The sequence below is a fragment of the Rhodnius prolixus genome, unplaced genomic scaffold, assembly GCF_049639745.1.
Source record: "Rhodnius prolixus isolate KJV_2025 unplaced genomic scaffold, Rpr scaffold_2, whole genome shotgun sequence".
Taxonomy (NCBI): domain Eukaryota; kingdom Metazoa; phylum Arthropoda; class Insecta; order Hemiptera; family Reduviidae; genus Rhodnius; species Rhodnius prolixus.
Window position 1 is genome coordinate 1,794,714 of NW_027411592.1, and position 25,514 is coordinate 1,820,227.

General features: G+C 38.1%; 1 protein-coding gene across 4 annotated transcripts in view; it reads left to right on the forward strand.

Moving 5' to 3' along the window:
- The window catches only part of LOC141448736 (uncharacterized), a 135,586-nt gene that overhangs the window by 70,848 nt on the left and 39,224 nt on the right, over positions 1-25,514 (forward strand). For all 4 annotated transcript variants that reach the window (XM_074117314.1, XM_074117312.1, XM_074117313.1 and 1 more), the window contains 2 exons: positions 7,352-7,597; positions 8,698-8,916. In XM_074117314.1, the coding sequence (XP_073973415.1) occupies positions 7,352-7,597; positions 8,698-8,916 (465 nt within the window). The remainder of the gene's footprint in view (positions 1-7,351; positions 7,598-8,697; positions 8,917-25,514) is intronic.

The following is a 25,514-nucleotide window of genomic DNA, read 5'->3' on the forward strand; positions in this document are numbered from 1 at the left end:
ATCTATGTTCCACTTGATGGCACTTTTAGAGAGAAGGCGGCTCACGGAGGTTTCTTTAGAAGAATCTTCCTGAAAGAATGTTTCCAATCGATAGATCGATGAGAGAAAAGAAATTGCGATTTAAAGTTCCCCAGACAAAATGACACAACAAAATCGGCATTGTAAAACTTCCGTTAGAGGGATTCTCAGCGAAGTTCCGTGAAGGCAGGAAGTGCGGGCTTCATAGCAGCGTTTCAGTTTGGAATAACTCGGCAAGAATCCGGTACACAATCCATCTTCTAAAAACCACTTCCTCTCGCTCAAAGTATCTCAAAACGGGCTTTTACAGAGGAAAATCCAATTTTAAGAATTTTACCTGTTCGATACAATTGCATTTTTATAAAGAGTAAGAAGTGGGAAAAGTTACAGCAATGTATAGTGGTACTCTAAAGACAAGCCCCACATGAAGTAAGCAAACCCCACACGTGTTGTACTAGAAAACAATAAACCATGAAGTAGAATGGAATACTGCAGGGTAGTAACTTAGGAGAGATTGCAACATCCGCCAAGATGCGTGATACGTGCCAGACGGGCCCCCCACTCCCACAATGGCGAGAGATGATATACATCTTTAGATAGATGATGTAGACATCACGTCAGTGGTAGCATCATCATGGTGTCTGTCCGTCTGTGATGACTGTGAAATACTCTTTCTTCAAGAACATGCGTGACACCTACTCGTTATCATGGCCAACACTTCCGTCGTGTCAACTAATCTGATCCTGCACGCACACTCTTACATTAACATCCGGAAACACTCGCTCCATTTTCCTCTTACCCTAATTCTAATTTATCTTTTTTAAAAAAAAAAAAAAAAAAAATTTAAGACGCAACAATATCTGAGGTTTTAGGCGCCCGGAGCTTTTTTCAGTGCTCTGCCGGCCTCCGGACGGTGTTCTCTCGTTACAGACAACACTGTCCATCACCGGACAGTGAGCTGTAAGAAACTCCTAGGTAGAGGACTAGCAGCTGGATTCAAACTTCCCGATCTCCGCGTAATATATACCGCTAGCTAATCTATTCCCTCCCAATTTTTGGCTACTATTCATTTGAAATTGTTTTCGCCAGCATTTCGAGGCTTTCTCAATAAAAATAATAATATTTATCATTTAAAAGAGTAAAATTTCTTTTCCAGGATTTTGCGTTTTATCAATTTTGACCAATTTCAAAACAAGAACATTATTAGAACATATATTATAACTTTATACGACAGAAGGAGTAAAATACAACTTATCCATGTTTTTAAATTAATGATTATCTTCATGTCCCAGCAGAAGACCCAAAACAACTCAAAATAAACCGAAAAAATTCTTATATCTTTACCAAACTAATTTCTTTTTTTTTATTAGTAATTTTTGTTTTTTCGCATTATCTTCTCTAATCTTGAACTCATAATGGCCTGAACTTGAGTCCAGAACATTCCATTTTGAAACTTGTTTACAAGAAAACTCATTTTGACTAAAGTGCCATTCCAATATGATTAGTGGTGTGATCACATAGATTAATAAAGTAACCGACACCTGAAGGTAGTTGACCGTCAGGTCCGTCTAAAAAAAAGACATTACTTAATAATAAATAAATAACTAAGATTTCAAATTTAAAGAAAAACTATCGACCGAAAGGTCGCTTTAATGGTTTCACTTTTCCATTTTTTTTCAAAACGTTTTCCTCAACATCTTTAAAATAGGCGAACTCAAATCATTGTACACAACTTGTTTTAAAACTTATTCGTATCATTTTAGCAGAAAGCAATTCGATTAACGGTTATTCTGGATGAAGGGCGTAAAGGAAGAATCAATTATGTTTGGCAAGCTCAGTTTACTCGGGCTATTTTAGTGAGCAAGCTCGGTTTACTCGGACTATTTTAGTGAGCAAGCTCGGTTTACTCGGGCTATTTTTAGTGAGCAAGCTCGTTTTACTCGGACTATTTTAATGAGCAAGCTGTTTACTCGGGCTAATTTTAGTGAGAAAGCCCGGTTTACTCGGACTATTTTAGTGAGCAAGCTCAGTTTATTCGAGCTATTTTTAGTGAGAAAGCTCAGTTTACTCGGGCTATTTTTAGTGACAAAGCCCGGTTTACTCGGACTATTTTAGTGAGCAAGCTCGGTTTACTCGGGCTATTCTAGTGAGCAAGCTCGTTTTACTTGGACTATTTTAGTGTGCATGCTCAGTTTACTCGGGCTATTTTTAGTGAGAAAGCCCGGTTTACTCGGACTATTTTAGTGAGCAAGCTCAGTTTACTCGGATTAATTTTAGTGAGGAGTCATCTCGCGTGAATTAACAGCGATAGTGATGGGTGTGATGTGTGCAACAAAATGGACCGTGACGATGTCCGGTTTTATGTAAACACCAAAACCGAAAATAGAGAGGATAGTGAAAACACGTAGGTCTGTCTGTCGAAGTTTTATTATTTCTGTGTGAGACTCGTCGTCGTAACGAGTCTATACGAACTGGCCATTTCCATAAATACCACTGGTTTAATCTATTCCAAAGCCGATGAATGTATTTCGTTGCATATATATTCAAAACTATTATCACCGCTATTCTATACTTTGATGCTGCATATTCTAGGAAATGTGCCGTTTTAATTCAACGAAAAAAGAAATGATTTTTAACAAAAAATGCGGCGTAATTTAGTGCACTTCTGCATAGGACCTTCTCTGCACACAAATTTAGCGATTAAATTTTCTTCATATTTAGAATTTGTGTAAAAAAAAAAAGAAATCGATTAGTAAGGTTGTATTTCCGGTGGACTAATTACCGGGAAAAGCGAGTAAGATTCAATCCACATTACGTCAAGGGGATCCACCACCATTACAAATCTGGAAATTAATAAGTATTCAAGTAAATATTAAGTAAATTAATAAGTGTATTAATAAGTCGCGCGTCTTCCAATTAGATTTTAGTTACCAACGATTGGGCCTAATAGGATCGAATCTTCTAACATTGCTATTATCTTCTTACGAAAGTAACTTGAAGTAGCAAATTATCATTAAACCTTATGAGTGGTTTATTACCTACACAAGGTGCACCTAAATTTAATGCACGTGAGCGGTATCGTTAAGCAAAGAGTAAAGTAATGCACTTTTTTTCAGGCCGGCTTTACGTACAATCACCAAATTAGGAGTCATGGACGGAGGCGACTAGCAAACATACTTTACTGTAAATTTCTCATATTAACCATTAAATAAAATGCAAGGCCTCTAGAACGGGAATCGAACCCACTAACCAATAAAACATCTTAAGCTTTACAGGCCTCGCCTCTAACCGCTCCGCTATCGTGGCGCTTAAGAATCTTAATTGAATCAAAATCAATGCGAAAGGTGATCAGTTTAAAAGAATAAACAAGGTGTGAACTGCATCTTAATAATTTAAATATTCTTTATTTAAATTCATTTAAAAAAATCGTCAGAGTCAACGCGAATTATGCACCCTAATTTAACAAAACATCAATTGTGAACATTTGTGAAGAATTCATAGAAACTGTGTTTTAAAAGTCCCTGGTTCCCTTTAAATAAATAGTTCTTGAATTAGACTCTGGAGGGGTGTTTGTGTGACAATTTCCCAAAAGTACTTTTCAGAAACTGATACTTGATGAAGACGATCGCAGTAACGGAAGAGAGGCTAAACGTTACCTCAAAGCGCCAAAAGCAAATGGTGGGAAATACTCTGCTGACTAGATCTTCAAATTCCATGGAGGTCACTGAACTGTACCGGCACTCTTTTAGTAGAAACTAGAGCAAGCAACTTACACATATATCACGGAATAATCGTTTTTAATTTCGCTTCTAGACTGGCTGGTGATATTGTCAACAAGTAGGCAATATTGCGGTCTTCACCAAAAGAGAGTTAGTAAAGGAATTTCCCTGATGGTCGTGATGAAGAAGGCCTGAATTCTCGTCTAGTACCAAGAACGTCGTTCATTTACAAATTTCCGTGTTATTCAAGAAATTACTTACACTTGACCACTTCCAAAAAGCAAAATTAATTTCCCCATTTTCTAAACGAGGACAAGTCCTACAAGTTCAGTCACCTTTTAACAAAAAAGATGCGACACAATTAGTCGTCAATATTGGACTAAATGACTGTCTGATGGCCTGAACACGTCGAACATGCACCAACGGGTCATGACTTACAGTCTTCTGTTATTGGAGGCGCAAAAAATGTTGAACTGTATATCAAAATTTCACTTCCATCCAACAGGATTTCTTCAAATTGGAGATTTGTTGATATATTTGATACCCAAAAATATTATTATGAAGGTTATGAGACTGCATTACCTCTTTTGAAGCCTGGCTGAGTGCTCTTACAGAAAATTCTTTTTTCTGCAACCATGTAGGAATGTTCTTATTACTCAATTAAAATCAGCTGTATAATGCCCAACTTTACCTCACTAGAGGGGAAAAATTCCCATTAGTGTCACTTTCCTCACTAGTGAGTGAAAAAACTTTATTGTGCTTCCTTGATATAAGAAGTTTTGTTATTAAATATTTTCTGTAAAACTTTAATAAGCTTATTTAACGTAACTAAATAATTAAAAAACGAATATTAAAAAAATAAAATAAAAATTGAAAGGAATATAGAAATAAAAATAATATTTTAATAAATAATAAGATATTTTTAATTATAACAGTTAAAAAGGTTATAGTGTTACCTTATAGAAATTTAAAATGGATTCTAGTGATGCCTGTTTAGAAAACACTCCTCCATCAATAAAAGAAACAGCAGAAAATGTAATAAGTAATGTAAATACGTAAGTAATGTAAATAATTGTAATATAACAATAAATGTTTATAATAAATAAATTACTTTTTGTAGACTGTAAAAATGAAATTTTTAATTTTTTTAGTTAATAAATGGTTGCAGAAAAAATATAATATTTAACTCGAGTGTAAAGTATTTTCCTCACACTCGGCAATTTGCACTCGCCTCGCTTCGCTCGCTCGTGCGTGCAAACCCTGCCTCGTATGAGGAAAAGTACTACTTTCCACACTTGTTAAATAAATATCTATTGTCTATGTTGATAAATTTAGTTCTCTAATATGCTAGAACAAAAAAGTCCCGTGGGTGAGGGACCACACTTGCTGTTGGTTAGATTTTCACTCAAAATGCGCCTACTAAAAATGATGCCGAGATTTCTATTTTCTAGTTAGAGTGCATAAATATTCTCAATCAGTGATATTTGTATAAACCACTTTTTTCTGGGGATCTATTTCAAAGAGTATATTACCACAAAATATCTAAACTCTCAATAATTCAAGTATTAGGAGGGGGTTAAAGGAAGGAAACAAAAACAGATATCAGGACAGGCTTCAAAACTATATTTCCGGTATGACGATCGTAATAGTAACACTACCGGTATACTTCTTTTACCAGTAATAATGAGCAAAGTAAAAAAAAAAAAAATTAGGTTAATATTGTTTACGAGTTGTAAACAGTAAACAGTGGGATGTTTATTTATAATTCTTGAGTTCTTGAAACGGACGGATGATCAACTGATGGAAGATAGCAGCACAAACAGATCCATCAATCTACGGAAGATAGTAGTGGGAGGCTGGAGGGGTTGGGACAGATAGCAGACAGACGTTTTCTGCTACTATATATCAATGAGGCTGAGGCGTTATTTATCACCAAACGCTGATCAGTGATGCAGACGCTAAACAAGAAGCGAGAGATCTTCTGTGTATGAGCGCATTGAAGGAGAAGGGGAATTAATCATACACTGGAGCAAGATGGTGGGGGTCATAGCCGTCATCAACACTTCTACGGTGAGAGGGGTGCAGTGTGACCTAACAATCCTCGGTGCCCTGCCCAGGGCAGACATCCTAAATCTGGGCAGACAGACATCCTAAATCTGGGCAGACAGACATCCTAAATCTGGGCAGACAGACATCCTAAATCTGGGCAGACATCCTAAATCTGGGCAGACATCCTAAATTTTGAACAAAAAAAAAATAACAAAATTCAAATTAGGAACATCCATTGCACAGTACACAAACCTTAGAATTCCATTCCTAAATGCAGTGCAGAAGATATTATTGGACAAACAACTTGGCAGAATAATATGGTGGTTAGGCCTCCACAATGCTGGATCGTTCGCTTTGTTCATCATGCATGTTTATTCAATTCCTGACCGGTTTCTTTGGACTTACCACCATCATCAGAGATTGGGCTGTAGAGATTTAGATTTCTCTCGTTTCGCACTACACATTGCTGACTAGTTTGTGGTACTAACGGTGATCCGATTTGCCAGCCGTTATTGGAAAGCCAACATCGCAGTTCTTCAAAGGGAATAAGAACTCTAATGCAAAGATAGAATACCAATTGATAGAACATTGATGAATTCTTCATAACAAAATGGACTCTTATACCCTGATATAATAAAACAATATTATTAAAGGGCGCAAATGAGCTAAACAGTCGATGCGCTGAACATTTTTTTTTTTTAAATTATTTAAGTGCCTTTAAATCTAATATTTCATATTTTCACAAAATTTGAAATAGTTCCATTTTGCACTCGCTTTTTGGACATTGCGCTGTTGAATTTTCTTAAAACATTCGATAAAATTAATCTCATTATTATTTTAAGGAGAGTAATCGATTACTTTGAAGAGGTAATAACTCCCCTCATGTTGCTATCATCTGCTGATCGAGAACTTAATTCAATTACACTTTATTTCTAATCAAAAATTAAAGTTACCAAAAAATTCTCTTTAAATCCTGATGTTCTTATCGCATTTATTTGAAACAAGATAGTTGAAAATAAGTGAGCCAAAAGTATCTGGTGCCAGCAACAGTCAGCAAGCCTCTCCTTCACTTAAATAGCTGATGGAAAGAGTTCGAGTCGTTAACTAACTTCCGCTTGTATCTTATTTCATCAGACGGTGTTTTGAGTTTCGCTGATAAGCGAGACTGTTGACTGCCTCTTTAGTGTGTGAAGTTTTTTGTCGTTGTTGGACCCCCTGACTTACGTAACTAGCTCTTACACTTAATCATTCATTGTTGTCATGATAACAGGATTATCTTAATTGAAGCTAACTTGTGTTGTTTTTAAATTAAAATGCAGTTATCTTCATTGTGGCAAAAAATGACAACTATGTACTCTTTAGAATTTATTTTAAGAAAGCCTACCGAATATTACAATTGAAATTGTTTTGTCAGATTTTAAAATTACTTTTAAAACGATGGCTTCCGTTAAAAAAGGTTTTTCATATCATAAGCGGATGAAAAGAAATTTAACAAACACTCTATCCCATTTGAGGACCAAGGATATTTCAGATGTATAAAAGAGGGCCAATTATATTTGTTGCAGATTGTTGACCAGGGTCTCACATTCCAGTCGTGGCGTTATCGTCGTACTTTCAGATTCTACAGGCATCCGCCGGCTGATGACCGCAGCTACAGAACTAAGCATGACCCAGGGTAATTACGTGTGGATCTGGGTGGACACGGGGTCACAGACCCAGCTGGACTGGCCAACCGTGACCAAGCGAGCTCGCCGACAGAGTCCCGTTCAAAGGCAGTCGCCGCCCGTCTACCCACTTGCCAGCACCTATAAGTATGTTTGGCCAGGGATTCACATTATTTAGTTATTAAATATTAATGCGACAAACGACTGACGCGAAATCCGTACACTAAACTCAAAAGACAAGAACTTAAAATTGAAAAGATCACATAAACTAGCATTAAACAAGAAGTTAATGATTTCAAGCACATTCCTAATACTAAAGAGTGGTCAAGAATTACGAATTCGAACGAGGCTGGAGTCAAAGCATTCAAATTCGTGTGACCTTCAGTGTATACTGTCCAACCTCTTCGCCTGCTAAACTATGCTGTATTCTATGACTCTATCCAAATAATCTAAGCATACCATTCATCGAAACCCTACCGCATTCTCTCCTCCTCTCTGATCATCCCAGTTGTCCAAGTCAACGGTCCCCTTTCTTTATGAAGACAAAGAAAGAGGGGACTAGACAATCCCATCAGACTCCTTGAAGCGCCGCTGGACACGCAATTTCCTTGGCGTTGGAGGTCAGTTAATAAAGAATTGAGGAGTCACGATAGAGTTATAAATCCACTCAAGCGATCATCATCCAGTTTATGAGCAGAAGATCTACTTTGCAGCTGTAAATATCTGAAGAATAAGAGCACTAGGTAACTCCATTTTAATATCTAGGCTAGATAATAAACCTCTCTTAACTAAGGTTGTCATAAATTCTCATAAAAAAATCCAAGAGTGCAAAGATAAAGTCCGTGTCTACCTTCCTTTTTCTGGAAGAGATTTTTGTCCAACTCCAAGGAATTAGGAGGAGAGGAGAAAGCGCGTACTTTGCTATTAACATTTCCCAACAAATATAAACTTAGTTTCCGCCTTCTTAGAAGGCTGCGCTCATCACCACCAAACCCTAATTGAAGGGTCTCATAGAGAGGGTATGATAGGTTTAATTGAAAACGTTTTCCCATGGAAATTGATTTTTAGTGGAGTACATAATTCTGGAGCCCCTCTCTGAAAGTACCATACTGTATCCATCGGAACTTACCTACATAATTTTCTCTTCGACTAGAGGGGTATTACTTGATTGCCGACCCGACCAGCAACTTTGTGAAAATACAACTGAACGTTTCGCATTTACACTTAACCTGAGATTTTGGTTGCAGACTACCTGTGGGACTTTTAGCAATGCGAGCGGCCGTGCCGCCGCATGATCGACACCTAATCAGGGCCAGTCTACGGCTACTGTCGGACGCCATGAGAAGAGCATCGGCTAGGGTGTGTGCCAAACTTGGCATCACCACCATCACGAGAGCACAATGGAAAGGGCCGTCTTCCTGCTGGAACCAACCAATCGAAGGCAATTTCACCAAGGAGTTGATGAAGTAAGTGGTATATTTCAGTCCCTGTGAATGTTCGGTGCTGAGAAATACAGAAAATTCTAGCTTTCAAAGAGAATTTCATGGCAGTAAGTGTACTGGGTGTTCTCACCAATCTTTTTGATTGTAGACGTGTACATTTCTCCATCTCTCAGAAGTCCTCACATCGTAACTAACAAAGTTTCTTTAGGAATAATGTCACTAGTACTTATTGCACTCAGTACCAACTAGGCGGAGGGAGTTTAAATTAAATCACATTTTCTTCAGGGTATCCTCTTACTGGGACCAGACGAGTACCTACAGCTTCTTCTCCAGTAACTGAAATCAGAGAAATCCAACAATCTGAGATATACCCTCTTTCAGTACCTAGAAGATTCTCAGGTGTCTAATCTTCTTAGAGTAGCAGCATCATTCTGAGAGTATTGAAGTTTCCTTCACTCCAACTCCCATTGATCGCGATAACGTTCTAGAATCAGCATCTTCAATTGCCATATGAATCAAAGTGCGCCCTGAGGAAACCTGTCAGTTTACGGAATTTAATTTAGCTCAGTCCAAAGCTTGCTATAGATTTGTTGCAGTTATAATTCCTTCGCACGTCTCATACCAAGATATTCTATGCTGATCTAAAGCATACCTCTGCAGTTTTCTTCATCCCCTTCACTTACACCAACCACAAAAAGGGTTCAATCAAACCTCATGAATTAAGGGAAATTTTGTCTTGCCCAGGGCGTCGGCTATCGCATTCCCTCAACGTCGATTACAGGGTAACTGGATTAACTCTGCCCAATTCGTTCACTTCCCTTAGGCACTCCCAGACTATTTTCGAACTGACAACCCAGAAATGCTGCAATCTTTCTTTGATGACAGCCTGGCTGATGGACATACAACACTCTCCTGATCCCATTAAGGATTAAACAGAACGCATTGCCAAACCAATTGCGGCGACTCTTGCTTTCTTATCTACTTACTGATTCTGCAAGGCCTGTTTACTTTTTTTGTTCGGATTTCCGGGTAAGTGAGTTGCGAGACGTTGTGTTGCACTATTAAACATAATGATACCCAGAAATGGATGCTGATTGTTGTCTTCTACTTCATATGAGAATGTCTGTGTTTCTTTGTTTTTTTTTACAATATTTAGTAGATTTACTGTAATTTTTATCATTTTTTTTTTTAACATTTCTATGTTCAAATTATATAACATGTACCCGCAATATAAACTGTAATAACAGCTAGCTTACTTTGCAAGTTCTCTCCTAACTTAATAAAGAAGAAGTACTACGTGAATCTAACACTAAACGTAAGGGAAGTTCCAATCGCACTTCGAAATTGAGTAGAGAAGTTGGCCATACAGTATTCTAAGGCCACTATATCGAGTTATGTCCAAAGTATCGACTCGCATTGACCACACTTACATGTGGTCGAAGTAAGTACATCTGTACTAGAGAAACTAAATCATCTTTTAAAGGAAAGGGAAGGAGCAATACTTCACAACTCCAAGCAGTCATCTCTTGGGAGCATCATTTCTCTGCTACTTATTTCATCTCCAAGTGGGCTGGTTCTCTCGGATAGTAGCATCATCAGCTCACAAGACTTTTGCCTTTGGGAGCCTTTAAATTATTTTGAGAATATTTTTGAGATTGACTGATCGCCTAAAATGAATTCCCTAATTTGTAACAATAATAGGAGGTAATAACCTGGTCCAAAACCTACCATCCAAATATCAAAGAGTTGGCTATTTAATCAGGTGATTCACATAATGCAGTTTGAAAGCTGCACTTGAATGATTGGAAGTCTAGCCTTTTCTCACATTTTCTAAAACTGTCCGAAAAGTTATTTTCTTAGAAAAATAAATGAAAAGTTATCGACCTATATTAAGTTTAGGGAACTTGTTCAAAAAGAAAACCGCAAAAAGTGAAATATTTCTTTGCTGAAGAGCTTTCCTTCCTGGAGAATTTTAGTCATTCTTGAACTAATAGGGCAGTTAAGATTTAAAAAAAAAAACTATTAAAAGACTTAAGTTAAAATTAAATAGATTTCTCTTCGAAAGGCGAAATCGAGTTTTTCTGGAACAATCAAACAAAAAGACGTTCTAGATCTAAAATACGAAATATTTTCAATTTTACTGCCATAAAAACACTATAGAATAGAATATACAATGTTAGAAAATAAATTGCGTGTATTGTGTGTAGATTTGGAAAGCCTTGGCACTTCTTAACCAATGGAGAGGTTAAACATTACTGGTGAACTTGAAGAATATCTTAAGAGGGAAGAAAAAGTAGACTTTTTTCCGATGGGAGAAATCTTATTCACAGTGACCATGGCAAAAAAGTTGGAGTTACCAATAGTTTTTCACAACACGTAGACATTTAATGAAACCTACTTTCACAGATGTAGGTGGCCTTAAAATGTGCAAAAGAAAGAAAACACTAAACGGAAATGGCGTCCTCTCAATTTTCCTACTAAGCATAAGGGGTCGCGTAATATTATAGCGATTCGGGACAACGCAAATACTTCTTTATGCAGCAACAGTAAAACCCAGCGATTGAAAACCTGCTGCCATTTTCCACACTGCTTTAGAAAAGCCACAAACTAAATGAATACTTGATGCGAAAATTGTGACCAGCGCTTGTTGCCAGAACGTTTTGGTACGCTACTGAGTGAGTTTGACTGCAAGAGTGATCAAATGGTTTAGAATTGTGAAGTAGAAATAGGAACGCTTTTGTTATTCTAGTTTTTGTCTAATAGAGAAAACTGCAGTTTTATGGCCCCCAATCTACCTTGAGGCAATACGTATTAATACACACCTAGTTCAAATTTTGATTTATCACCTAGCAGCTTTATGATCAATAAAATAGTTTCAACAGCACACACACAAAAGTTCGGCCATCAATGTCGCCCGCTCTCTTGCTTCTCTTTTTTGTTCTACACGTGAACATGTATAAACTGGCAGACTTTATGGGACATTGATGACGTAGTGTTATGGGTCCGATGTGACAACTTTGTTCAAATATCAAAATTATTACAGCTTAAAAACTGCACCGTCTAACATTTGCAACAAATTTTTTCACACGCATTAAGTTTACCATAAAAAAATAAAAGATGTACTTAAAAATAAAGTTGTGCTATCAAACTCAGAACATTAATCTCTCGTAACGTAACTCTGGCAAATTTTTTTTTATTTTGAACTTGGATATTTTATTAAATTATGTAATTGCCTTCTCTAAATGTTCTAGATTTTACTATATTATCTAATGTTTTTGTGGAGATTAGACCTTTCCATCACATAGCCATCCTTCTCAAAACTCGTTTCAGTATTGTGACTTATTGAGACTAGTGACTTACAAGAAAACTGCTACACATTTTGTGTATCTGATATGTAAAAGAAACTATCTCCGCTTGTCAGGCGGAAGTTTGCAGAGAAATAGCAAAGTGGATGTGGCAGTGTTTGTGAATACAACAAAACGTTCTTGGCAGTAGCACTGGTGGGATCGAATTAAAGACATTCACTGTGAAAAGAACGCTAGTTATTTCTTTCTCAGAGTTACTGGAAGAAGATGTATAAACGTTGGGTGCCCTGATGTATGTAGATGTCGTCCATGAAAACCCATCTGTCGGGAATGTATAGAGCCGGCCCCTAGAAGAAGAGCTTGATGAAGAGAGACCGGAAATGAAGGCACCGTAAAAATAAAGAGGACCAGGGCATTAAGTAGATTGCTATTCTTCATACCACCATCTTAATCCCGGACAACTCCACTCTGCCGAATGTCGTCAAACCTCCTTTAGAGTTTCAATCTTCTTCATAAAAAAGAAAAAAGAAGAGTCAATTAGTCGGTCAGATCCCAAAGCCACGTGGCTTGCAGAGCCGCCCGTCAGCAAATCTGTCGTTAACGTTGATGATATCTCCTCCTATAAAACCATCCGCAAATGATTTTCTTAATAAATTTACCCCCAGCATCATCAGATTTCATGAATACTTGATATAAAGGGGTACGGGGAGATCAATGCTCCTCTTCCTTCACAACTCAGCTTCAGTTCTCGTTCTTCGAGCATACCGTTTGCTTCTCATAACACTCTAAAATTGATATACTGCTATATCTCTGGTCAAACTGATAGACACGATGGAAATTTTATCGCACAACAAAAGGGTTTCACATTTTTGCAATGTTCAGCTGCTTTTACTAATTTAGGTACCTCAGCATCCCTGTGGTCCACTTGATCTGCCGAATAGTTTACTTGTTATAGCTTTTCAAAGCGGATGTTCTTGGATGTTTCGTTTGAAACGGGAAGTGAAAGACCATGAAACAAAGGACAAAACTGATCTACATGTAAAAAATGTTTCATACATTTGTGATCTGAAAACGAGGAGCCTGTCATTGGTCAGATTTATTGGTCCCCCTCTATAAATATAGACATTTGTTTAGAATCTTTAGAAAATGCTTTTATTTCAAATAAAGAAATTAATAATGCCCAGAACTTAATTATTGGTGGAGACTGGAACTGTCGAATTGGTAACCTTAATCAACTTGATACAGACTGTATTACCCCAACACTTGGTGGCAATGATTAAAGCCTGACATCGCTCAGTGGAGAAGGGGGTGGGCGGCTTAAATGACCAAAAAAAAGGAATCGAAGAGGAAGCAGAAATATAAGGGAAGAAATTAATTTAAAAACCGGTAACCGTTGAGCGCCACGCTGTTAATAAAGTGGTAACAGCGAACCACAAAAAAAGGATAAAATAATAAAACAATAAACAGAAACAAGAAAAAAATAGAACAATAAAAGTTAATATCAAACACCAAACGCAATATGTATTTATAATAAAGTAATAAATTTATAATTTATAATAAAGTGACAAAAACAAATACAAAAAAAAATGACAAATACAGTTTATTAAATTAATAATTAACTATTTACTATTGGCCAATATTATAACTTATCTTACAGTTTTGTTTACGCCGTTTTCCAGAGTAACCTCTTTTCCGGTCGTCCACGATGTTTAGGCCTTGCCCTAAATCCCTGATAGGTAGTCTACCTGAAAAAGCTCTTCCTTCAGGCAGGTGCGCTGGCAGGGCACTTGTGTTTAGCCTATTTTCCTTCAAGAAAAAGTTCTTTTTAAACAAATCCGGTATGAACCGTATATAGACGTCCGTCGTTCTCGAAGTCTTCCAATACTCTGTGTGCCGTCTCTCCCCTCTCTCGGCCTCCGCGTCCACCAGTCTCCTATTCCCCCACCGTTCTAAGGGGTTTCCGGCCTATTCCTTTTACGAGTATTAATAAAATAAATTATCTATATTTCCCGAATATATTCGGGTAATATTCCCCCCCTTACCTCCAGGACGGAACGTCCCGCCGAGAGGATCTAAGGGTTTGGAAGGTACAATAGATATTAGGGACTCGAAGGATTCGGTTTCAGATCTTGCACATGCCAAGTCCCTAAGTTTCTTCCGTCCAAGTCCTCCAATTCAGCAATAACATCAGACAGCATTCGTCTCACTTTACATTGCACAAATCTTGGTGCAAGTTTGCGGGTGTAATGTTGACTCGCATCGGACTGAGCGAAATTTTTCTTCCAGACGATGTCACCACGTCGATACTTCACCGGCCGTCTCCGAAGGTTGTAGGTCTTTTGGCCCTTCTCATACGCTCTCGCAAGTCGATCTCGCACTTCTTCGTATAAAAGAGGAAGTTTTTGTAGCTGTTCCTTGCGGCTTTCTCTCGAAATATCAGGAACTTGATGTTCACCGTCATTACCAAGGGTGTCTGGGTAATCTTTTCCGTTCCTCTTGAGTTCTCTACCGAAGTTCAAAAAAGCAGGGGTAACTCCAGTAGCTTCGTGAACGGCGGTTTGTAATGCAAACCCGATCTTTGCTAGGTTTTTGTCCCAATGCCTGTGGTTATCGTTTATGTAACAAGAGATCATGGTCTTGATCACTCGATTAGCTCTTTCCGTCGGATTTGCCTGTGGGTGGTAAGCAGCCGTATACCACAAGGTGCATCCGTACTGTTCCATTAGGTCTTGAAATTCCTTGCTTTTAAATTGCGTTCCATTATCGCAGACAACTACTTGAGGGGCTCCAAACTTCAACAATACATGCTCTTCCACCAAGTTGCTGACACCTTTAGCTGTTGCTTGTCTCATCGGTAGCAATATACTGTATTTAGAAAAGTAGTCAACTACTACTAATAAATATTTATTCTGCTTTGAGGAAGAGGGTAAAGGTCCCATCAGATCTATGGATATCAACTGCCAGGGTTGTGTCACTATCTTCTGGTGTCCCATAAGACCTGCTTTAGCTTGTTGCGATGGTTTATTTTGGAGGCAGATCGAACAACGCGCTACGTATCGAGCTACGTCCGCTGCCATGCCTGGCCAATAATAGTACTCCTTAATGCGGTGTAGTGTCTTGAAACCACCTAGATGTCCTGAAAGGGGACTGTCATGAAATTCTGTTAGAATATCCTTTCTTTGAGACTTCGGTACCACCAATTTCCATCTACATTCGTCACCTAACACTTGCTCTCTTGAATCTCTGACCCGTTTATACAATTTCATGCCTTGCTCAACCTTCCAGCTTGGGTAACTTGCAGCGTTCTTTGTTACCTTCCTTACCATCTTCATGTACCAATCATCCACATCAGTGAAGGAAATCTGGATACTGGCTAGCATGTCTTCGTTGGTACGTGACAGTGCATCTGCTGCTGCGTTGTCTTTACCAGGTCGATGTTGTATGTTGAAGCTATATTGTTGCATCTTTAATGCCCATCTGGCAAGACGTCCTTGCGGATCTTTTAAATTCTTCAACCAAATGAGAGAGTGGTGGTCTGTGAGTACTGTAAATTCTGCTCCTTCTAAGTAAGGCCTGAACTTCTCTATGGCCCAGAGGACCGCTAGACATTCCTGTTCGGTTGTTGAGAAGTTACGCTCATTCTTTGTGAGACTCCTACTCGCATAGGCGATGGGTTTCTCGCCCTCGTCATAAATTTGAGATAATATTGCCCCAATGCCCGTCGACGAAGCATCGGTTTGAAGCACAAACGGTCGTCTGAAGTCTGGGCACATAAGAATAGGTGCGGACACAAGAACTTCTTTTAATTCCTTGAAGGCCTTATCTTGATCTTCTCCCCAACACCATTTCTTCTTCTTCTTTAGGAGTTCTGATAAGGGAGCACTCACTGAAGCGAAATGAGGAACAAACCTTCTATACCAACTAGCCAAGCCTAGAAAACGTCGCATTTGTTTTACTGTCTTGGGTGGCGGAAACTGCAATATGGATTCCACCTTCTGTGGATCCACATGTAGTCCATCTTCATCAACTATATATCCCAAATAGGATAGTTTTGCTCGGCAAACCTGTGCCTTTTCCCAATTTATGGTAAGTCCCGCATCTCGGATCTTGGTTAAAACTTGTTCCAGTGTTTGAATATGGGTATCAAAATCCTGTGTCACTATAACTACATCGTCTAAGTATACAAATACCTTCGGCTCAAGTTCTGGCCCTAAGATGGTGTCAATGAACCTCTGCCAGGTGGCTGGTGCATTATGTAGGCCGAATGGCATGCGCACAGATTGATACAATCCTCGTCCTGGCACGGTAAAGGCAGTCTTTTCTCGATCCTTTTCCGCTACTTTAATCTGCCAATAAGCTGATTTTAAATCTAAGGAAGTCAGATACTTAGCATCTCTCAATCTGTCCAGAATCTGGGTTACATATGGTAAAGGGTAAGCGTCTCTTTTTGTCACTGCATTTAATTTTCTATAATCGACGCAAAAACGGTACTTTCCCTTGGGCTTTTTCACCATGACAACTGGCGATGACCAAGGACTAGATGATCTTTCGATAACTCCTTCTTGAATCATTCGCTCCAGCTCTTCATCGATTATCGTTTGCATTGCTGGGGAAACTGGGTAATAACGTTGTTTAATCGGTCGATTGTCGCCCGTATCAATGAAATGTTCCACCAGATTAGTTCCTTCTAGCTTCTGTGGAATCACCTCCTTCCAGTAATCTAAAATATTTTCAAGTTGAGCTTTCTGGTCAAGAGAAAGGTTTGATCGTTCAACTAGTGCTGCAGAGATCAATAGTTCATGTGTATTTCCTGACTTAGCTCCAAAAGTCCAAGTATGATTTTGTACATTCGGCACAATGCTCATCTCCTTCCAAAAGTCGATGCCTAAAATGATGTCATTTACTAGGGATGGCACAACTAAAAAATTAATAATCTTCACATTTCCTTCCAAAGTGACTGGAATTTCCACCGATCCTTGAATTTTGCATGGAGCGCCATTCGCAATGGTTACCTTCAGGTGCGGTTCAGGTCTAAGTGGTAACTCTAATTTTTCGAGTTTCCTCCATCCTTGGCTTCCAATCATTGATCTACTGGCTCCTGAGTCTAGTAATCCGGTAAAATTAATTCCCAATAGAGAAACCATAACATGTGGTCTTCCATCAATAGTTTCTGCCGTTTGAAGAAGAGCACGGGCTGGAATCTTGGCCTGCATAAACTGTTGTACTACTTGTAGCCATTCTCTCCACTCTTTATTTCGTGTGGACACTGGTGAGTGGATCGAGCCTTGTCCACTTAAGCTCGACCACCCTGGTCGTTTCCCTGTCTGGGTGTACATCTTGAGCACTTCTCCTTTAAAATGCCTTGCTGTCCACATCCAACGCAGAATGTCTTCTTACTGCTGCGGCACATCCGGTGTACATGGCCAGGTTTCTGACAATTCCAACACTTCACCTTAGAAGCGTAATAAGAAGTTGTCTTAGATGTATTAGAATCCAAGCTGGATGAACAAGCTATTGGATTAGTCCTTAAATTCTTCTGGTGACCTCCTCGATAAGCCAGATCAGGTTCTAGAGCACCTTTCACAGGAGGTTCGCGGTATCTTGAGGCCATTGTTGCTCCTATTTCCAACTTACTAAGAACTGCTTCCAGTTCATCAACTGCTGTGTAGGTAGTTAGTGGTAGTAGACCACGGTACTCTTTCTTGACATTTCTCGCTATAATTGCCAGTTTGTTTTCCTCCGACATCTCTGTCGACAGGCAGGAAAATAATCCTTGCATCTTGGCGATGTAAGTTGTTGGACTTTCTAACGGACCCTGGGTACGGCGATAAATCTCTTCCATTAACTGATGGTCGTAATCCACATCGAGGAATGCCTTCCGGAGGTGCGAAACTAAGTCATCCCATGTCTTGAATGAATTTCTCTTTGTCCGGTACCAGACAAGAGCAGTACCCCTGAAGAGTTCGCTGGCTGATCTAAATAATTCCTCCTTGGTTATTCCTCTCGACATCTGCCTATCTTCTACTTGAGCTAAAAATGAACATAATGATGGAGACTGATCGTCACCAGAGAAGGTAAGATTCCATTTGTACAGTCTTATATCACGTTCTGTAGGTTGGCGAACTTCCGGAGAATTTCCTATATGGTTGCCGACCTCGAGAACGGGTCTGTCTTGTTGACTAACAGCTCCCTCCTCTTTGATGGGTTGTGGAACTGTAGCGGTTGCATTCTCTAATTCCTTTAGCGAATTCTTGACCCTGGACAAAAGCTCCTGACGACGCTTCTCGTTGTCATCTTTCGTGGCAATTCTCCATAAGCGATCTTTTAAGTGGATTAATCGAGTGCGGACCCGTTTTATTTCATTAGTTTCGGTTAACTCAGCTACTTCCAGCTGACTCTGAATTGAATCCCATTTTGTTTCGCAAATATTCAGCTCTTCTTCAACCTCTAAGGCTGCGAAACATCTTTCCAAAACAGGGACCTTGTCGCTAAGTGCCTTAGAAAGTCGTCTGCGTAGATCCTGGACGCATCCTTCCGTTGGCTGATCTCTAATGAATAGTTCATAGGAAAGTTCATCCTTCAGTAACCTATAAATATCCATGATGCTGGAAACTGGAAAGAAATTTGACAGAAAGTAGGGAGACCAATAATACAATCAACTGTTCACAGATTAAAAAGAATTCAGTGTGACATAAATTAAAAATGAGTAATACTTAAACTCGTGTTGACTTCCTAAAGTTAATAAAAGTTTTAAAATATTCCTGTACATGAGGATAATAATCAAAAAGAATTACACAAACCAAAAAAGAACAGTATGAATACTTTAACTAATTTCTTAAATAGAGATATTAACTTAAGAATTTCGTATTTACAAAATTAAAATAAAGGATAAATATGTACACAATAACAATAGTAAGTGTTAAATCTACTTAAAAAGTCACCAGACGGAACACCAACAATGTAGTACCCTATAATAACTACTAAGCCTAAGTCTTTAAACAAAACAAAAAAATCCCTCAATAATTTTTTCTACTTCCTGTTTTTGTTTGTTTCCTTTTCTTATTATTAATATTTGTTCTTTATCTATTCGTTTTACTATTCCCTTTTCTGCCTTTCTCTTTTTTTTTCCTTAATAAATTTTCCTCAATTAATTTTCCAAAATTCTAAAATTAAGGTAGAAATATTTCTAAAACCACTGAGAACTTCAGATGAAAGCCAATATGAATAAAAATTAAGTACACGTTCAGTTAAACCAAGCCAAGTTAAGTCGGACCAAGTTAAGTCGGGCCCCACGTTGGGCGCCAAATTAATATTACCCCAACACTTGGTGGCAATGATTAAAGCCTGACATCGCTCAGTGGAGAAGGGGGTGGGCGGCTTAAATGACCAAAAAAAGGAATCGAAGAGGAAGCAGAAATATAAGGGAAGAAATTAATTTAAAAACCGGTAACCGTTGAGCGCCACGCTGTTAATAAAGTGGTAACAGCGAACCACAAAAAAAGGATAAAATAATAAAACAATAAACAGAAACAAGAAAAAAATAGAACAATAAAAGTTAATATCAAACACCAAACGCAATATGTATTTATAATAAAGTAATAAATTTATAATTTATAATAAAGTGACAAAAACAAATACAAAAAAAAATGACAAATACAGTTTATTAAATTAATAATTAACTATTTACTATTGGCCAATATTATAACTTATCTTACAGTTTTGTTTACGCCGTTTTCCAGAGTAACCTCTTTTCCGGTCGTCCACGATGTTTAGGCCTTGCCCTAAATCCCTGATAGGTAGTCTACCTGAAAAAGCTCTTCCTTCAGGCAGGTGCGCTGGCAGGGCACTTGTGTTTAGCCTATTTTCCTTCAAGAAAAAGTTCTTTTTAAACAAATCCGGTATGAACCGTATATAGACGTCCGTCGTTCTCGAAGTCTTCCAATACTCTGTGTGCCGTCTCTCCCCTCTCTCGGCCTCCGCGTCCACCAGTCTCCTATTCCCCCACCGTTCTAAGGGGTTTCCGGCCTATTCCTTTTACGAGTATTAATAAAATAAATTATCTATATTTCCCGAATATATTCGGGTAATAACTGTTTCCCTCAAAACGGAAGTTTTATGAAAATCGTTTATCACTTGATACAGTTACGAAACTTAGAGGTAAGAAATTAGTGAATTTAATGGAGGATTGTGGGATGATCGTGCTAAATGGGAGAGCTTTAAACGATACAACGGAGCCAGCTTTGTCGATATGATCTGGGCTTATTATTCTACATTCGAAGTACTTCAAAACTTTAACATACACCCAATTCTTGAAATTTCAACTCACATTCCTTCTGCGGTTAACAGTAAACTTTTTTAATTTTTCTTTCAACAATTAGTAGCAATTCTTCCAAAATAAGAACTTAAATTCTAAAAACGTATTTGACTGGGATCCCAGAAACTAATTACTTTCTCTCTATTAGCTTCTATTTCCCCTGCATTGTATTTTAATTCATCTGACACCAATGAACTTTATAAAAATCTAATCGAATGTTTAATCTCTGAAGCAATAAACACCAAAGTCCAGACAGTTGTTACAACTAATTTATCTCGGGCACAAACTGCGCCAAAATCTGCGGTGTATTAATTCCCAAATCTAAAGACATTTGAAAAACCGAGTAAAGAAAGAATAAGATAGACAGCGGCCTTTGGGAAATTATGCACATCATCTCGGATGAATTCCGCTCACAATTCTTTGAAAAACGTTGGTAAAACTTAAAAGCGGTTTGCTTGAGGAAAAAGATGCTTTTCATTTTCTTTTACTAAGCTTAGGTAAGCAGCATTGCGATGACGTCAAACTTTCCAGCTTTTCCCAGCAAATGTCCGTTTTTTGGACCGCTGAATCTGTGAGTGTGTATGTGAAAAAATTATCTCAAAAATTAACAATTGCCAGCAGCCTGAATCTTTAGATTTGGCCTCACCAAGAGACCAGATTCTGCTGCAACCTGGGCCATCAGAATCTTCCACCTGGAAGGACCACTTTACTATTTGAGTTGTGCCCACCACAAAGTTCGCAAACTGACAGACACACACAATTCATATACAGACGACTTCAAAAGAAGACATTTCCGGTATAAAAAAAAAAAAACTCGATTACCAAGCTTCGACAACGATCGCAGTACTTTCTCTGACATCAGAGTTATAACACATTCTATATGACGTCAGAGATGAAATGTGCTCAGTAGCCATACTTGAAATAAGAGTAAATAAAAATGATTGATCAGTACCAAGTTTCCCGCTCAAACGGATGGAGGAAATTAAACATGGAATAATTTAAACCAATTTGAGTTGTTTCTCTGAATGTGTATCCGTTTTGAAAAATTATTAACCAGTTAACGTTCGAATGCATAATGGATTATTCCCCAATGAATTTCGAAATTCTAAATCCAATTATCACTTTGGTAAAACTTTTGTTCAGTGGATAAATTTTGGAAAGCAATACTAACATTGTAAAAGTTTTCAACAGTAGAAGGAGGAACTTTAACCAGCTTCTTTAGCTTGAAGGAAGCAGATAATGGGCGGGGGGGAGAGGCAATCTCAGGAGAAAGTTGTTATTATTAGCTAATTGTGAGATATTTAAGATTTATTTCTCTTTGGGTATACAGCTCCAAGACAGACTTGCCGGCCCAAGAAATTGGGCATCTACCCGTACTCGTCAGCAAAACTGTGAGACTTTAAAACTTCAAGTTTATAATCACCTTAAAGTGTAGCTACTGCAGAACTTAACTTTCACTTCGCTGTTTCTTCTTCTTTCTTCAATTCTATTTCTAAGAAGAATACGGAAGACCGTAACGCTGTGTGGTTGAAAAGTCTCACAAGTCTGTGACGTCCAGGAAAAGCTGTGACTCACATGCGCACAGGAGTCACATTGTGCGACCAGCACTCACTCACTGTGTAGTTAGTCAGTCGCCATCAAGTTTTTTTGGTTACAAAAATGGGAACGGAACTGTGTCAAGACAAACTTTGTCATTTGCATTGTAATTTGTGCACTGGCCAATAATCACAACAATAGCCTTTATTTTAAAGCGCTCAGAAATTTTTTATTTTAGAATAAATTTATTTTAATTAATTAAATTTTTACGCAAGATTTGCTTCTTTTTTAATTATAACATATTTAGTGAAGTCACAATGTTCTATTTGCATTCTCCTGTCCTATTTAAAAGTTTTGTTCGAGAAATTCTAGGTCTGTATGTGTCTGCAATGGAGGCCTACTTCCTGTTATACTATTTGATATAAAGTTTGAATTTCCTCCCCACTTTCACGTCACCTCAAAACCACTTCCGATAAAAACTTGATGTGATCACAAGACTGCCTCCTACTGTTGGGCAGAGCAGAGAATCTGGCCACGACACCCACCTGAAAAAATAGGCATTACTTTACTTTTTTCCCTAGCAACGGAGAACGAAAACTGAATCACCGCAAAATGACCAAACTCTCGGACTTAGAACTTGGAATTTTTTTGTCGAAATCGTCGAACCGGAAGTTCCGCTTTGGTAGATCGATTTATTGTAGTACTTTATTTATTTTGATTGTTCTTGTACAGTACTAGTAACTCACATACAGAAACGTGCTTATAACTCTTCCCCGTGAAGATTAGCTCTGGGAAAATAGCTGGCTACTCCAAGAAATGGAGTATAAGCAGGAATGAATTATTTCACTTAGGCATATTCCCTAACTTCAGCGAACAGAATTCTCTCCCTGCTAAAAATTATTAAAAGTAAAAAAAGTGACGCCATGTTGGGAAAAGTTATATTAAAATTTCCAAGAGTAGAATAGAACGTGCTTATCTACTGATCAGGCAGGCATATGTAACAATAGAAGAGGCTTGTGGCTGTTGTTGTATGGAGAGCTCTTCTCAGGGCGAAGATAACCAGCAGCCTCCTGCCTGGCCAGATGCAACACTCGCCGTCGCCAGTTAATTCAATTACACATGTCTTTTCTCGGCCAGCAGCCGCTGAGTATTTATCTTGCGAGCATAATGGACTTTCTTAGTTTCTCCTTACTACTTCTAACAATAGTTTTGTTTTGAAGCAAAATTTCTGATTACAACGAAATATACTATTTCAATTGGTTTGAGGAATTTAAGAAATGAAACTGGAGGTAAAAACAAAAACACAAAGCGAAATTAACGGGAAACAGTCACATTTTTCTTATCTTATCACAACTTATCAAAGAACTTAACAACAAACAAATTTTCTACTTATTTTATGCCTGTTTAGTCATTTGTATTCCATGGAACATTAATTAACTTGTAGATTAAACCGATGAGTCTGATCCTATTTTGAGATTTCAACCGCATTATCCGGTGTAGGATCTATTGTTTACGTATCACATAAGTGTGTTTGAGTACAAGTCTATGGAAGTCGTATGTTTCCCGGTCCATGTCCCCTCACCCCATGGACAATAAGCATTAAAATCACTCAAACGGAAGTGGAAGTTAGATTTATCTAAAGCATTCTCATTATGGACCGTAACTTTTTTTTATACAATTTTTTTAAAAGATATTTTGTAGGATGCTTTGTAATGGTAAAAAATATAGGAAAAATGTTTAAAAAAAATTATTTTTTTGCCAAATGGCAATAACTAATATAGGCATTCCAAAAGGCTTTTTTCTTTTGTAGGAAAAAATATTTTATTAAATAATAAAACCAAATTTAATTACTATTTAGACGAATAAAATCATTAATTACCTATTTGAAAATGAAAATGTATGAAATGCCGCAAGTGAGATTTACCTGTTTGGGTTCCTCTTGGTGCGGGCAAAAGGAGGAAAATTATCCACCAGATCTGCTCTAACCCTCTTTGGGGACGAATTCTTTTTTACCTAACTGGGAAACCCATTTGACATTTTCATCTCCTAAACTACGGCCAATTCCTAGTCGAAAAACTGATTCACTAGGAGGCTAGTAACTGACCACCGGGTAAATGGGTAATATCCCCTCCACCTCCACATCACCTGATTCTTAGTCTGCCAAAACAGAAGGCGCAGCGGGTTCAACAAAAATTTAGTCGGGGAACAACTCATCGTCTTAACTTAACAGAAAAGTTAACTACAGGATGTAAGAGTTTTTACTAGAGCAAGAAAAGAGCTTTGAATTCTGTGCAAAATGAAATCATGCTCGTACTGTGAGGTCTGAATCTCTATCTAAAAGGTAAAAAACGGGCATTGCACAAGGGTTGAGAGCGTCTATTTGTGTGCGTAATTCCCCAATCTCTAATGCGGAGACCAAACATGTACCAACCACTTATCATTTGGCTGGCTCCCACCGCAGTTCTATTGGTAATATAAATGGAAACATTCCACCAAATAATATTCTTATTGTATTTTTATTAAAATTTCGAGTTTTATAGTTAATGACAATTTTATATTGTTCACAATGAGTAAACACGTCGAACGCACCGTGCTAGAGATTTGGCTTGACGTGTATACCCGTCGAACTCACTTAACAGGTTAATGGGTTTTAAAGCAGTATTTCCGGGGAAGTTCATCCTCTCCCGATTTCCGTGATGATCAGAAAGGCTACGCTTTCCGCTCAGTGGTTTAGCTCTCGATATAGTCAAGCCATGATGGATACCATGATGGTAGCAGCTTTTGCTTAGACCGGGCGGACATAAGAGTGGGTTCTCGAAAACACAATTACATGTATGCAATTGCAATAACAACTATTTTCTAGATCCGATGTGTATTGAGAGTTTTTTTTTAGGTTTGTTAGCCCTGAGATACCCACAGGAACGCCTGAAAGAAATCCACTTTTTAACCTTTTTAGGTAAAAAGAAAAAACTACATCTTAGTGTTTATAAAATTTTCAAGTATGAGAACGATGTGTGTGGAAATAGTGTGAATTTTTCTTTTTAATTTCCCCAACGAGGATTTCATTGAAGGAAAAAAAGAAGCGTAAGAGTGAGTGAGTCAGTGAGAGAAAGGCAGTAATAAATTATATTCACATGGCAGTGGCAGTGGAAATAAAGGAAACTAAAGTGTGAGTTGGCAGAACTGTTTTGCAAAGGCTCAGTGTTGCCACAATACAGTCGCACGGCTAAAGTAAATGTTTGCTGTGATACGTAAATTTCCCACCAACCCGATTCTTCGTACAGATGAAACCTTTCATGAGTCTCCTCCCCTTACAGCATCCACCTCCTTTATGTTGGTATTCATCTTTCTCTCCCTTTCTTCCTTGGCTTCCATTATTAAACATTTTGACATTTTTCTTAGAAATTTTCATATTTAGGTTGCCGAAAGATTTTTTTTTTTTCAAGTGCAAATATTGGCGCAGAACA